This window comes from Bombus huntii, chromosome 4 (genome assembly GCF_024542735.1).
Source record: "Bombus huntii isolate Logan2020A chromosome 4, iyBomHunt1.1, whole genome shotgun sequence".
NCBI classification, from domain to species: Eukaryota; Metazoa; Arthropoda; class Insecta; order Hymenoptera; family Apidae; genus Bombus; species Bombus huntii.
The window spans coordinates 6452144-6465538 of record NC_066241.1 but is presented as its reverse complement, the minus strand read 5'-3'; the positions used below and the strand labels follow the sequence as shown (position 1 = coordinate 6465538).

At 36.7% G+C, this 13395-nt stretch overlaps 2 protein-coding genes across 16 annotated transcripts in view; one reads left to right on the top strand and one right to left on the bottom strand.

Moving 5' to 3' along the window:
• Window positions 1-27: 27 nt before the first annotated feature.
• Window positions 28-2974, top strand: LOC126864758 (RPA-interacting protein). Its single transcript, XM_050616436.1, has 3 exons — window positions 28-296; window positions 435-666; window positions 732-2974. The coding sequence occupies exons 1-3, from the start codon at window positions 195-197 to the stop codon at window positions 1064-1066; spliced, it is 669 nt and encodes a 222-aa protein (XP_050472393.1). The 5' UTR covers window positions 28-194; the 3' UTR covers window positions 1067-2974.
• The window catches only part of LOC126864743 (carbohydrate-responsive element-binding protein), a 25966-nt gene continuing 13880 nt past the window's right edge, over window positions 1310-13395 (bottom strand). For 5 of the 15 annotated variants that reach the window (XM_050616402.1, XM_050616400.1, XM_050616398.1 and 2 more), the window contains exons 2-15: window positions 11936-12038; window positions 8008-8081; window positions 7229-7354; window positions 6720-6954; window positions 6398-6493; window positions 6042-6315; window positions 5430-5967; window positions 5121-5300; window positions 4847-4991; window positions 4482-4687; window positions 3746-4209; window positions 3535-3658; window positions 3317-3446; window positions 1310-3180 (exon numbers count right to left, since the gene is read on the bottom strand). In XM_050616402.1, coding sequence (XP_050472359.1) covers window positions 3059-3180; window positions 3317-3446; window positions 3535-3658; window positions 3746-4209; window positions 4482-4687; window positions 4847-4991; window positions 5121-5300; window positions 5430-5967; window positions 6042-6315; window positions 6398-6493; window positions 6720-6954; window positions 7229-7354; window positions 8008-8081; window positions 11936-11942 — 2721 coding nt within the window. In that variant the 5' untranslated portion in view covers window positions 11943-12038 and the 3' untranslated portion in view covers window positions 1310-3058. Of the gene's footprint in view, window positions 3181-3316; window positions 3447-3534; window positions 3659-3745; window positions 4210-4481; window positions 4688-4846; window positions 4992-5120; window positions 5301-5429; window positions 5968-6041; window positions 6316-6397; window positions 6494-6719; window positions 6955-7228; window positions 7355-8007; window positions 8082-8608; window positions 8904-11866; window positions 12043-13091; window positions 13149-13395 lie in introns of those variants that run through there. The other 10 variants (XM_050616391.1, XM_050616405.1, XM_050616399.1 and 7 more) reach the window with 7 other exon arrangements.

Sequence of the window (13395 nt, the reverse complement as noted above, 5' to 3'; positions counted from 1 at the left end):
AACGTATACATAAATATGTTATAAACATAAATAGAATTTTCATCTGCGCATGCGTAACACTCGAATGAACTTTTTATCATGCTTCATTGAGAGTAGTAGCGATTTTGTAAACGTCAATCTACTCTGTGTTGTTTTGTATTGCCTGTTTTCGTATAATTTCACTATAAAATAGTATTTAATTATATAAGAAAGACATGGAGAATCGAAGTCCAACCATGAGTATAAAATTAAAAATTAGGAACAGTGCTAATAAACTTAGACACAGTTCTCCGAAATTGCAAGAGGTGTTGCGAGAGGTTAGCCATCTGATATTCTCGAATTTGTAATTCTGTAAATTTAAGATTAATAAAATTCATATGTAATCCAATATAATGCTTTGTCAATTGTGTCGTATTCCAACAAAAATTTATCAGTGCAATAAAATTTAATTTTAGAGATGTCGAGAAAGAATGAGAGAGAAACGTGGACAATTATTTAATAAACGTAGATTTGGTTTGGAAAGTAATTCGAGAGATGTACAAGATACGTTGACTGAAATCGTACGTAAAGAATTTAATAACCTCGTAACTAGAGATCTTGATCCGGCTTTCTTTGACAATACATCATTTCTTAATGAATTGCTTAATCAAGAAGAAGAATTAGAAAATGAAATACTCAGTGAAGAAGGTGAAATTAATAGCTTTAATCGTTACTCTATATAGCAAATTATAATGTTTATCTGTTATTTATAGAACAGTGGATATTACAAGAATATGAAAAAATGACACAAGAAGAAATTGAAATACTAGCTCTCACTGCAGATGAACAAGACAAAGAAGTTATTTGTCCTATATGTCAGAGATCTAATTTAACACAAAAACAAAATAATGTAACCTGTATATCTTGTGATTTTGCATTGAATAATTGTATCAGCGTAAAGGAAGTAGGATATCGTATTAATAACTGTGTGAATAACCATTCTGCGCGATGTAAAAAAACACCTAGCTTTTTTCCTCTGTCTGAGAACAATAAGATGTCCTTGTATCTAGTTTGTGACGAATGTTCCACGTGGGCATCAATAATATAAGTTTTGATTCCCTCTTTAATGATTAAAAGATTTCAAGAATAATACAATCACTGAAAAGAACTATATTTTTTTATATAATCAATGTCCAACTTAAGTTTTTAGTAATAATCCCTTAATACATAATACACTTGATGGACATTTGAGTGAAACTTAATGCTGGATATCAGACTAATATCCAGAAAAGAATTTACATAATAAAATGCTTCTTTTTAAATAAAATGTTAGAAATAAAAAAAACATGAATAAAAAATTAATAATATTTAATGTTAAGCTCATAGGAGAGAGAAAAAGTAAAATTTAATTTCTTTTAAGGTAATCATCAGAATAACAATACATGGATTTTTATAAGATTATATGATACATATTGTACAAAAAACATCCCCCTTTGTTGATTTCTTTATATTATTTATCACTTATACATACACAATGTAAAGTTAAATAAAAAACAACTGCATATTGTAAAAATTAATTGAACAGGTATTTGCAAAATGTAAAATTTATACTTCTACAATCATTAAAACAACCTTAGAAGTTCTTAAAGATTGTTCACCGCTTACAACATTTTGCTATATACAATTGATATTAAAGCTAACAATATTACAATATGCAGAAGTCTTTTATAGCTTAAGCTCTAATGGTTCAATTCTTTTATAAATGATTTGTACATTATCACATGAAATTTCGTATTAAAAACTTCATATTTAATAACATTAATAGTATATAATAATCTTGTAATTTGTGAGCAACCCATTTTTTTACTTCGTATGCGTTTAATTATCTGCAATATAAACTTTTTATCCTTTCAAAGGTATTACTATGCAAGTATCAACAGCTGTATTATTCATCATAGAATACAAGATCGAACTTGAAAATATTTAGTTTTAAACTGCAGTTTTCACGCTAAAAGATTAATCAGATATTTTCAACAATTTATGTTTCTTACTCCAGTCTCTTGTTATAATTTCATGGCACCGATTTCATCTAGGTATACTCAAGTATATATTTTCAAGTAACATAAAAAAATGTAATTAATTACTTGACGTTAATTATAAATGATTCTTTATTCGTCGATCTTAACAAAAGACTTTCTAAAAGTAAACGATTTTTTGACGAAAGTTATTTATATTTCAACTATTATAAAAATATACCAACAGTGTAACATATAATTAAGTCCGCAATATAGTTTTACGAATATATTTATCTTAAAAATAGTAAGAAACGATATCTAAAAAGAAAGAGAATAATTTCCAAAGATAATGATTTCCTTTTCTTTATCACTGTCATAAACGACGTATTTAGATAAAAACAAGCATAGTAAAAATATAATGGAATGGTTTGCTCTACACATTTTTCCTTCCTTTTTTTTCATGTATGTATGATCAAGTATTACAATGAATTTAATGAAGCATCGAGAAGAAAAAAGAAAGGAATTTATCGCAAAAATTTGTTATCGCAATTTATGAAAATGTAAAGTTATATATAATTCTTTTCTTAATGCTGAGTGAACATAAACGTAACGCATATAATATAATTACCTAATAAATACGAATGTCCTTTCTCATTTTTTATAATATTTTATGCGAACATATGAACAATTGCGATAACCGCTATAAAAAAAAAGGATGTTCAAATCTCAACGTGTTCCAAATTTGTAACAGTCTGTATATCATAATATATATTTTGTTAAATGTTTGCGAGTAAATTCATGTACATCTTCATATACTCTTTTAACAGTTAATTATTAAATTTCGTGGTCACAATTTTGAGAAGGATAGGGAAAAATTGCACTTTAAGTTCTTTCCATTCTCAACCGCAATCGTTGCAAAAGGAAATCTGAAGGTCTACTACTGTAAAAAAGAATCGTCTTAAGAATTTTCACGTAAGTTTCTCTCCTAAATTGGCTTACTGCTACGGTAACTGCTTTTCTTTCGCACGTTCTTTCGAAGGTCTAAGCAAATCACGTTTCGCGACTTATTCGCATATTATAATTGGTCACTGAGTTGATCGTCGCCGTTCCGTACGATTAACTGCTGCGAGTGCTTCTTCGGGCAGGCGACCAGGATCTGATAGAATATCAGTGGCAGTACACAGATATCTTAGGGAGTTCAGAACGGCTACAGTCGAAGACAAGGAATGATTAATAATTAAAAATGATTAATGACTAATAATTCTGTGTATTTATAAATGTAACTTATTAATATTAATACTTTATTATGCCACTACTAATGTTTTCTCGTAAAAGATACAAACCTGGTCTGAGATCAACGAGTGAGCAATGTTGCTCGACCCACAATATTGTACTTCTGTATAGATCTTCGATACTCGCGGTGGATACCGAGGTATTGAAAGAAATCATTAGAGGCTCAAGCAATACACTGAACTAATCATTTTCTAAGGAAATGTATAACATATGTTCACGAACGAGAACAGAGAAAAAAAAAACATAAAAAGTGTTTTAAGAAGGATACGATCCAAAATTTCCAATTCTCCCGTGTACGCGTGCGTACATACTCATCGAACATCTCCTTCATTTTACTAGTTCTGTGTCTAGAAATTGGAGCACCCGTTGCAGGAAGCATGGATTGACAATTACTGTAACAAAGTGTTCAATATATAAGTTTTATATAACAATTTAAAAGAAATAATGTTAACTGTTGTCTTTTTTAATTTCCTTATTACCTAATAGACGTATTAAGGCACTCGATTTGATGTCTTAAAGTATCCATCTCCTCCTTCAACTGATTCCTCTCCGCCCTTAACTGCCTGATATAATCTGCTCCTTTTTGCAGCATAGCGGCTTTGCTCATCTTCGTGTTCGGATTTTGATTAAGCTGCGGTATCAAACTGTGCAGCATGTCAAATCCATTTTTAATATTATATCTACGTTTTTGTTCCGCATGAATGTGCCCGACTCGTCTTTGTTCTTTGTATTGTCCCCGTTCTGATTCACCTTTTATGTAACCTCTACTCGGTGACAATGGGCTTCCTATACTCATCGGACTGTGCAAAGGACTGAGGTTTAACCCTTGAGGACTGTGTGCGTTAGAACTATCCTTTGGTGACCCGGGACTATTTTGTGACTGATGCGCTTGGGTGTTTGTATTTAATAGCATTTGTTGGCTGCAAGTAGTCTGTTGCATTGCCTAATATGCAACATACAGTTGAACACGTCATATAATATTATACAAGCTGAAGATTTATTATCGTCGGTATTAATGTTACGTAATATAATATCTTTATGTGACTTATTATTTAAGTCCTCGTGGTTCAAACTAAAGAGTTTCATCTACTACGTATGCTATTATAGCGTAAAAACGTTGGGTCAATTTTATGAATATTAGAGAGTACCCTCTTCTTGAATGACACTGATTTAAATAACTTTTGATTTCGAAATAAGATGCAATAAAAAATATACCTGTTGTTGCGGTTGCACTTGGATCGTAGATGTTTGCATAGTTTGGACAGTGACCGGCGTGGTAATATGGTGGGTAGTTGTTACCTGCGTAGGCGAAGCTGAAGGTGGAAACATAGGTAAGATGTGTTTCATAGTAGTAGTTGTTTGGGTCACTGTCGGCATTACATTATCAGCCGTCATATTCATTGTGTGTACACCAGATGTGTCTATGTAACGATATTGAAGCTCTCATAATATTCTTTATCGACAAAATATATAATACCGTGTGATCGATTTCTCAATAATTTGTGCGTCATGTCGCCATTAAATGATTTATAAAATATAGAGAAAAGCCGTACAAAGATTACGTTTCTTAAAATACATACTATTCGTGAGTAACTGTGCGAGCAAAACATTGTTATTTAGATTTAGAGCGGGATCGCTCGCCGCTGATACTAATGGTGGCGGATGGATTCTTGATGCGGTTAAGGACGAACTACTTCGAGACCTATTCCTTGCTTTCATCTGATACTGAAACAGAAAACATTTTCGTGATTTCATTATAAATTTCTTCAACTTCCTATGCTTCGTGTATCATAGAAGGAAATAGAAAAAATTGATTTATATTTCATATGGTATTATTGTAGCTTGTGTATGAACCTTGGGTACGGCAAAAACTTCCTCTTTCTCCGAATTGGACGCGGCAGGTTGCGGTAACAATTTCGTAGGTTGTACGGTCGGCGTGGTGAGATCCAAACCGGAGGGTCTGCACTGTAACAGTATCGGTGATTGCGACGGTTGCTCCGTGGAAACCGATACGACTTGTTGTGGTGGGTGTGTCTGAAAAATATCACGATAATCTGTTTCTATTGCTAATCACAGTCTCCCGTCTCGTTAATGCATTATTCAAATCGAACACCACGTTTCAATGAAACAAGACATATCACGTCGTATCTGTGAAATAAATACCTTGAAATTATTAGTGTTGAATTTGCATTGCTGCGCATTAAAGTTTTGCGGAAGTGTGGGAAACTTATAACACTGTTGCGGTTGAACGACTTTGTACGGTTTTGACGAGATCGGCGCGACCGGTGGTAGAGGCCTGATGCTCCTGTGTTGCGTCGACACTGTAGAATTCGTTTGTCCAAAAGTTTGCTGTACCGTCACCAGATTTTGAACATGAGCAGCGATAGGCGGGATTTGATTCGCATGAGCAGACTGGTCGTTCAACGCTGGCATCTGCACTTGATTTTGAACCGGTGTTAGTTGAACGGATTGGATCTCCATGGCGTAAGGTTGTTGCTGCGAAGCTTGTTGTTGTTGGTACGCTGAATTTTGTTGTTGCGCTGTTCGTTGATACGTTGATGTCCGTTGTTGTTGAGGTTGCTGGATCACTCGACTATTCCTCGAAGAAACTCTACTTGGTCGACTTTTTTCCCTGACAGGTTGACTGGTTGCAGCGGGTTCATAACTTTGTTGTATGGTACTATAATTCTCACTCAGAGTTCTATAACGTGCATGTAAAAGTTAAAATAGAATTTCATTGTAAAACATTCTAAGTAATGAACGATCGATGCTCACATATTATTCCTGAACGCATTCGTTGGCTCTGGCTGAGGTTGAGTATATATTTTTGCAGTGTATTGCAGATTCTGTATAGTACCTCCTTGTTCGTTCTGTGCTAACGCTGGCTGCTGTGAAGCTTGCTCGTTCTTCGCTGCTGATTCTTGGCTCAGCTCGTTTATCTGATTCATAGGCGTCATTAAGTCGAGATCAGGATAGTTCGTGTTCAAGGTACTATTTCGAAACATGTCGTCCTCTTCCGGGACAGGGGGCAACTTCGAATTTAAAAATTCTAAAAGATTACGATTTATGAATATTATTGATTCGTTATCGTCCATACCTACAATATAGTGAATTACACGTTGATCGGATACCTTGCAACGGTTCAAGAGTGTCCATAAAATCATCTAAATTTGGCTGGAGCGGTCCCAAGCTGGGTTGTATAAAATCCGCCAGACTAGCTCCACGCGCTACAATTACAAGCAACCGTATAAAATAAAGTTTATCGTGTCATCTGTTTCGATACATCTACATCAACTAGACTGTTCGCGTTGTTTCTTTCAACTTTTGTCGTTCCTTCTTCCTATTACAACGCTCTAATTATCGACACACGTATTATTCTCTTATCATCTCCGCTATCCTTATCGGTCTTGCACTTATTTTCCTTTTATATAATTTTATTTTTTAGCGAATTACCAATTTCTCTCGGATCGGGAAAGTATATTGGTTGATTTGAACTGATTGTCGAAAATAACGTATCAGTCATGAGCTCCATGTAATCTTCATCAACCATCATACTCTCTCCTCCTGGAGTCCCACTGGTCCCACCGTGTGTGCTGCCTGTACCTACTCCATAGTTGCCCGAGATCCCCAATCCATTGCCCCAATCTAACACGTCCATCGATTCCATCTGAAACGATACCGCCATTTTCTACTATGAATAAGAAATACCAGTGGTTCTTAGAAATTTTGTAAAATTCAAATGTATTTAACGTTTTCATCTTTGCAAGCTAAAGTATATTTCACGATAAGGAAACTAAGGGAAACAGAACTACGTTTTGAAACTCGACCTAATTGAAAAATACATTTGCTTGAAATTTGAAAAATTAATCGAGGCAAATGCAATAGCAATACGCCTATATTTAATTCTCAGTTTCATGCAAATTTAATCGTAGAAAATTTGTGTCTCGTGGATTGAGGAATACCATCTCGGTGCCATCCTTGTTCGTCCAGCCAAGGATTTTGTTCCGATAGAACATACGCCATTTCTTGTACTCCGCAGTAACCGCAGCAAGTTTTCGCTTCCAGTATTTGCCCTCTAAGACAACCGCCTGATAAGAAACACATCTTTTAAATTTATGTACGTCGTTATCGAGTTGCAAAACTTTACAACGGCTATCGATCGTGTTCTTTCATTACAAAATACAGGGTGTCTCAAAATTAATTTCGCATAAATTAAAGAACATAAGAAAGCAATTGGCATTTTTACAGTGTGCGCTCTAACGTTGGTGAACTGATTTCTCTCTCTCTCTCTCTCTCTCTCTCTCTCTCTCTCTCTATCGATCTTTCAACGTCGTCCAGTTATTTTTAACGCAATTACAAAAATAATTCTCTGTAACCAGGAAGTTTAACAGACGTCGTCTAAACGATCCATTACCCTGCATTTACAAAGCACTTTTCGAATATACCGCTGATTCCTACACTCAATTGCGATCTATTTTAAGTGGATTGTTTGACAGTCTCTACTTTTAAACAGTGGAGAGCTGCTGTTTGGTTTGCAGGACACGCTCGTTTTTATATACGGCCATCGTCTTCAACGTCTAGCTTCAAAGAAGATAACGACGGTTCTTTTGTTCTTTCAAGTAGTCGAGACAATAAACAAAAATTGTTCGATTCCACTTTGAGACACTCTGTGCAAGATCGCCGCAAGAAAAATGCTCGACAAGCATCGAACTCTTATCGTTTAAGTGATAACTAAACGTACCTCGGGTTTATTATGAGTATCAACATCCAATGGAGACGCGAACTGGCACACCAGCGTGTTCTGCTTCAATATAACTGAAATGATACAAAGATAACTGAAACTCGCGCTATAACATGCGTCTATCACCGATCCTCTTCCAAAAACAAAAAAAAAAAACCGGAAAAAAATTAAATTTTTTAATTTCCTTATTTCACGATACAAATTTACCTTATCTTACGTCATCCGCTAATTCTTCCCTCTTTAAGAAAAAAAAAAAAAAAATGAAATATCAAATATAATATAAATTCTTTATAATATAAATTTGCCTTATTCTACGACGAATTTAACAAGCTCTCGTAGAAACAATAGAAAAGTACATTACAGTGAAAAATGATCCAAAGGAAGCGGCAATATCTGTTTCACCGGATTAAAAAAGAAGAAAAATTGCGATCTCCAGCGATGACATGCAAATGGATTCGCGTACATCGATTCAACGGAACCACGACTGATCGAATGCGCTTCTAAAGGTAGCACAATGATTTTGTAACTACCGAAAGATCGATTTTTCCAAGAGAAGAACGTCGCGTCTTTTTATTTGAAAAGAAAAAGTTCATATACGAACCACGATGCGTGCTCCTTGGACGAACTTAATTGAGTCGACCACGCGAACGTTTGAAATGATTAGTTAGCTGCCCTTCGACCTACGGCCATGCTCGATATGCTCGTTGCATCGGAGAAGAGACGCAAGCGTCCCGATGCCGACTTTGCGGCGACGCATTTTGTAGCGCACTCGCGAAATAATTCTCGTAATCACTAACGACAGCAGGTACAAAGTCCTGCGATGCTGTCTCGATTGCGAACTAAAGTCGATGTCCCTCCGTTTCACGCCTCCAACTCGATCAAGCTTCCGTTTTCACTTTGCTCGTGCCGCACCTTTCCTATCCTTTTCCCTTGATGCACAAATTTCGTCCCGTTAATTGAATGAAACGACGTTCAAGCGAAAAGTTGAAACGACGTCGCGTTAAGAAAAGTATGTTCGATCGACTTACGGTGGCGATACAAAATTACAGAAAAGCGTAAAATTTGTAAAAAAAAAAAAAAAAAAAAAAAAAAAGAAAGAAAGAAGAAGAAGAAGAGAAAAATTAAAGCGATTCGAAGAAATGGAGTTGGCGTTTTAAAATAAATTTGCAAGAGTTTGCGGAATATTCTTAGGAATAATAAAATCGCGGATATTCGCTTCGAATGGAAAACAAAGATATGCGACAAACAAATTGTTATCGATCTCGATTGCGTATTGGGTCGAATGGAAAATATCACGTTTGCTTATTTTCAGTCGGCGATCGAACACGAATTGTACGTAAAATCTGCGAACGTTACGCTACACGATTCTCAGCGTGAACGAAGCGTCAACGAACGAGGAACCACTCGAGATTCTTTTCTTTTTAACGTCAACTCGTCCGAAGCTAAGCTACGTACAACTTACACGATTTCCCGTGTCTCTCGATCTTACTACCGACCTCGTTTACCTTTAAATTTTGGCATTATCACGACGTGACGCAGTTTTATTTCTTTCTCGTTGTTACATGTAACTGTAATTCTTTGCTCGATCGGTTGGCATTTTATTCGTTAATCGACGAGAAACAAGTAAATGAATATTTGCAAGTCTGACGAGTGGACAATCGGGAACGCGGAGGCGGTGGATTTAAAAATAGCACTCGCGGCGATCGAAATGTCAGTGAACGAGATACGGTTTTGCGCTCGCTCGTGTCTCTTGCACAATTCAAGCGGATCGGTTTATTTAAAAGTACATCTTCTTGCCTATGTGATCTCGATACCTATCGATGTATCGTGCTTTCTTCGTTAAAATTAACTCGTCGACTAGTCTTAAACCTTAGCAACAAACAGTACGAATCTTTGTTTCTCTTAAAAAAAAAAAAAAAAAAAAGAAAAAAAAAAGAAAAAGAAATTAAAAGTAAGAATAATTCCTCGTTCGTTCTATAACGTAGCCACTAGCTCTGTTCTACGTCACCACTGATCCAAAGACTTTAACTTGGATTTCTTTTTAATCACCTGCTCCGCTCAACTTTACCTCGGTCGATTCCTCCGGTGCTTCGATTCCCAACAAACTTACTTTCTAACTTGGAACTTGTTTCGAAACTAACCCGAAATATTTAGGTCGACTATTATCGGAATCGGTCTCGTGCGATGCGAAAAGCCGTTTCGATTTCCCTAAAAAATTGGAAGTCGGAAGCCGAACGGATGGAAGAAACGACGCAATTTCGCGGCGACTAAGAATTTCGAATTTTCTGGTATGACGGTATTCGCGAAACTGAAGTTTGCTCGAAAGTTTCGCAGGAACTTGCGAAGAAACCACGCTCGGTAGCCGCTGGCGGGGATTCTTTGTCACTGGCGTGTCACGTGCAAGATATTTCTTTATTGTGCACGCCACCACAGACTATCGTCTTATTTTCGCGACTGAATATCTTGAATCAATTTAATTTGGCTTTAGATTATGTTTTATCTCGCCCCACTCTTGTTTTTCGATCGTAACTGAAAAACCGTGACTGTCTTCCAAATTCTTTGCGGAATAAATTCCTCAATTTTTTGTTCAATCCTGCGATTCTCCAACCGACGAAAGATAATTAACCCTTAAAGTCTAACAACTATACCTGGCTGACGTACCTGGCTATATCTGTCCCAGATGTACCTGGTATATTTTTTGCAAGTGAAAAATTCAACGAGGTAAAACCAAGTTGAAACGTCCAGTAGCGTATTTAGGGATATAGAAAGTAGCGAGTTGTTGTATCTAGTTTTTGGGAATGAAATTTGTATTTAACTAATTACCATCTAATGACAAAATCCGCAATCATTTAATTGCCAACGCAATAGCAAACTTATCGTTCGCAGCGGTGTCTTGTAAATGAGATTGCGGCACGATGATATTAAAAAATTCGCACCAGGTGAAATTTTATTCGGCATTGTCGTCCAGGGATAAACAACGCGATCGAATGGAGAAAATAGGTACATCGGGACAGTGTAGTCTAAATTCGGAAGAAATTTTCCGCGTTACGAAAAGAGTAGTACGATACTAATATCAATATCGAGGCTTTCGCAATTTGAAATTTATCACGCTCCGGACGAGCAACTTTTTCATTTAAAATAGGAAACGATGGTTTAAGTGGACGAACAAAGGGGAGGAAGCGGTTAATTCGAAGTGAAATAACGTTTGAGCGATTCCGAAGGTTTACAAGTTTCGACTAACGCAAACACTGTTTCGATTCGAATGCTCGGAAAATTGTAATGGCTCAAAATAATTTCAAACACGATACGATTCCGATCGATAGGTTTTCGTAATCGGTACGATTTAAGATGAAACTTAACAGTTTATTTAAACAGATGGAAAACACGAGCAACGTAAAATTCTAATTTCGTTGTAAAGACGGAAGAATACAGAACGTAAGTAGGTCTGGAACGTTTTAGTTTTTCGAAAACGCGTTTCTTCTTTTCCTGGCTCATTCTCCGACGAATACCGTGACCCTCGAACCGTAACCGTTGACCGTGACAAGTTGGCCGAGGGGAAAAAAGTTGTCGCTACGAGAAAAATAAAACTAACGATCGTCTCACGGCGTTATCACGGCGGCCTCGGGTTATCACGCGAAACGATTGTTAAAGGCCTAAAGGTTAAAGCAAAATTTACACTTGTTTCGAGGTGTAAATGTATCTCGGGATTCGCCTACTATTTCCGGTTATATCGCCTGTACTTCGTCTATAGATTTTTCGAAAGAATCCCACGTCTTTTATACAATCGGCGTTAATTCGTCAAACATCCTGATCGCTTAATTTCTGATCGTTTCAACGATCTTACTCGTATTAAACATACGTTATTTTTATATTTATAGTGCATCGACGGTCGTGGTTCTGCGTTCTGTTCACACGTGCGTTTCCTTACATTGCATGTGCCAGCACCTCCATATCACGTTGTTCAGTCTAATCTTGTCCTTCCATCTCAGCCTGATCCCTTTGAACCGATTCCACTTGGGCGATGTCAATTTCTGTCTGGAACAAATTCAAATGCCCATACGTCATACCACTGTAAACCCAAATTCCGAGCGTTCGATCGACGAACCGCGTGCATTTTACACGAGTTCGCCGTTTCGTTGTACGAACGCTGTTATAGAAAATAAACGAAATATTCGTTGGACGAAGGTGGAAGATAAATTTCAATCGCTGTACTTGAGAAACTTTCTAACGATAGAAAAAAAAAAAAAAAAAAAAAGAAAAGAAAAAAGAAAAAAGAATACAATTTGGTCAGAGACGATGGAAAGAACGCAAGAGAAGTTGAACAATACGTGAAAGTGAAAATGTGCGAATCGATCGTAAAATGACTCGAGCTAAAAGTTATTTACTCGAATCACCGTAAAAACAAGATATACCCGGAGAAACATCTTAAAACGAGCGAATGTAAATGGTCGGCAAACAGCTTGAAAACTTAAGACAAGACACGAAACGCAAACACAGAGTTTATCTGCTTTTGCGGAATATAGTTGAAGCAAGTTGCCGTAGTAAGTTAGCGTCGTAGTAAAGTACTCGGCAGCTAATCGACGGAGCTTTGCAACATCCAGATAAGATTTCCAGGTCCAAGAAAGACTAATTAATCCTTATCGAGACGTTTCCTCGTCGTTTAACGCCACGATGCAACGTTTTCAGCGAATCCAATGATTTAACGTTAGTCTGCCAAATGGAAAAATGGTTTCCTACATAGACGACCTACATAGACATTACGGTGATCTAAAAGTTTCGTGGATTACGTTATCTTTACGATATGATATTCTAACGACGTTCGATTCGCCAGCGGATTTATCGTCAAGGAAGCTACGTATGTTTGTTCGAACACGGTAAACACTTTTCCGTACTTATCCCAAGAAGGAGGAGGAGCGGGCTAAATATAAGCGAGACAGAACGACCAGCGAATAGACGAGATAGAACGAACCGAAATACCGTGGCTTTGGGTTTGGTAGATCGGAAACAACGATGACCTGTTAGTTGAAATATCCATGAGCGAGTCGAAGGAGCTTGTTATTTTCACTAATGGAAAAACTGCTTACACGATCCAATTTATGTTATCGGCGAAATCCTGCGAGGCGTAAGTTACACAAGGCACGTTTTCTCATTTTACAGCACAAATCTCGTTCTTTGTATTTTAACGATTACGTCTCGATCCTTTGTCTTCCCTTTCTTTTCCGAGGCAACGTGTATACGATTGCCATCCTGCACGGAACGATAATCGAACGATCTACGTAAGAATCTACTGCCGGTACAAGTTTTTCGTTATCGAAATTCGCGGCGATGTAACATCGTCGAAAAGCCAACAGCTGGAAATGGTGGTAAGATTTCCACTAACAAGCGTTC

Excerpts from the sequence above, each read along its gene's own strand:
- LOC126864758 (XM_050616436.1), top strand. The coding sequence starts at position 195 with ATGGAGAATCGAAGTCCAACCATGAGTATAAAATTAAAAATTAGGAAC. Across the intron at positions 297-434 it reads TGCAAGAGGTGTTGCGAGAG|AGATGTCGAGAAAGAATGAG; the intron begins GTTAGCCATCTG and ends ATTTAATTTTAG. Across the intron at positions 667-731 it reads TGAAATACTCAGTGAAGAAG|AACAGTGGATATTACAAGAA; the intron begins GTGAAATTAATA and ends TGTTATTTATAG.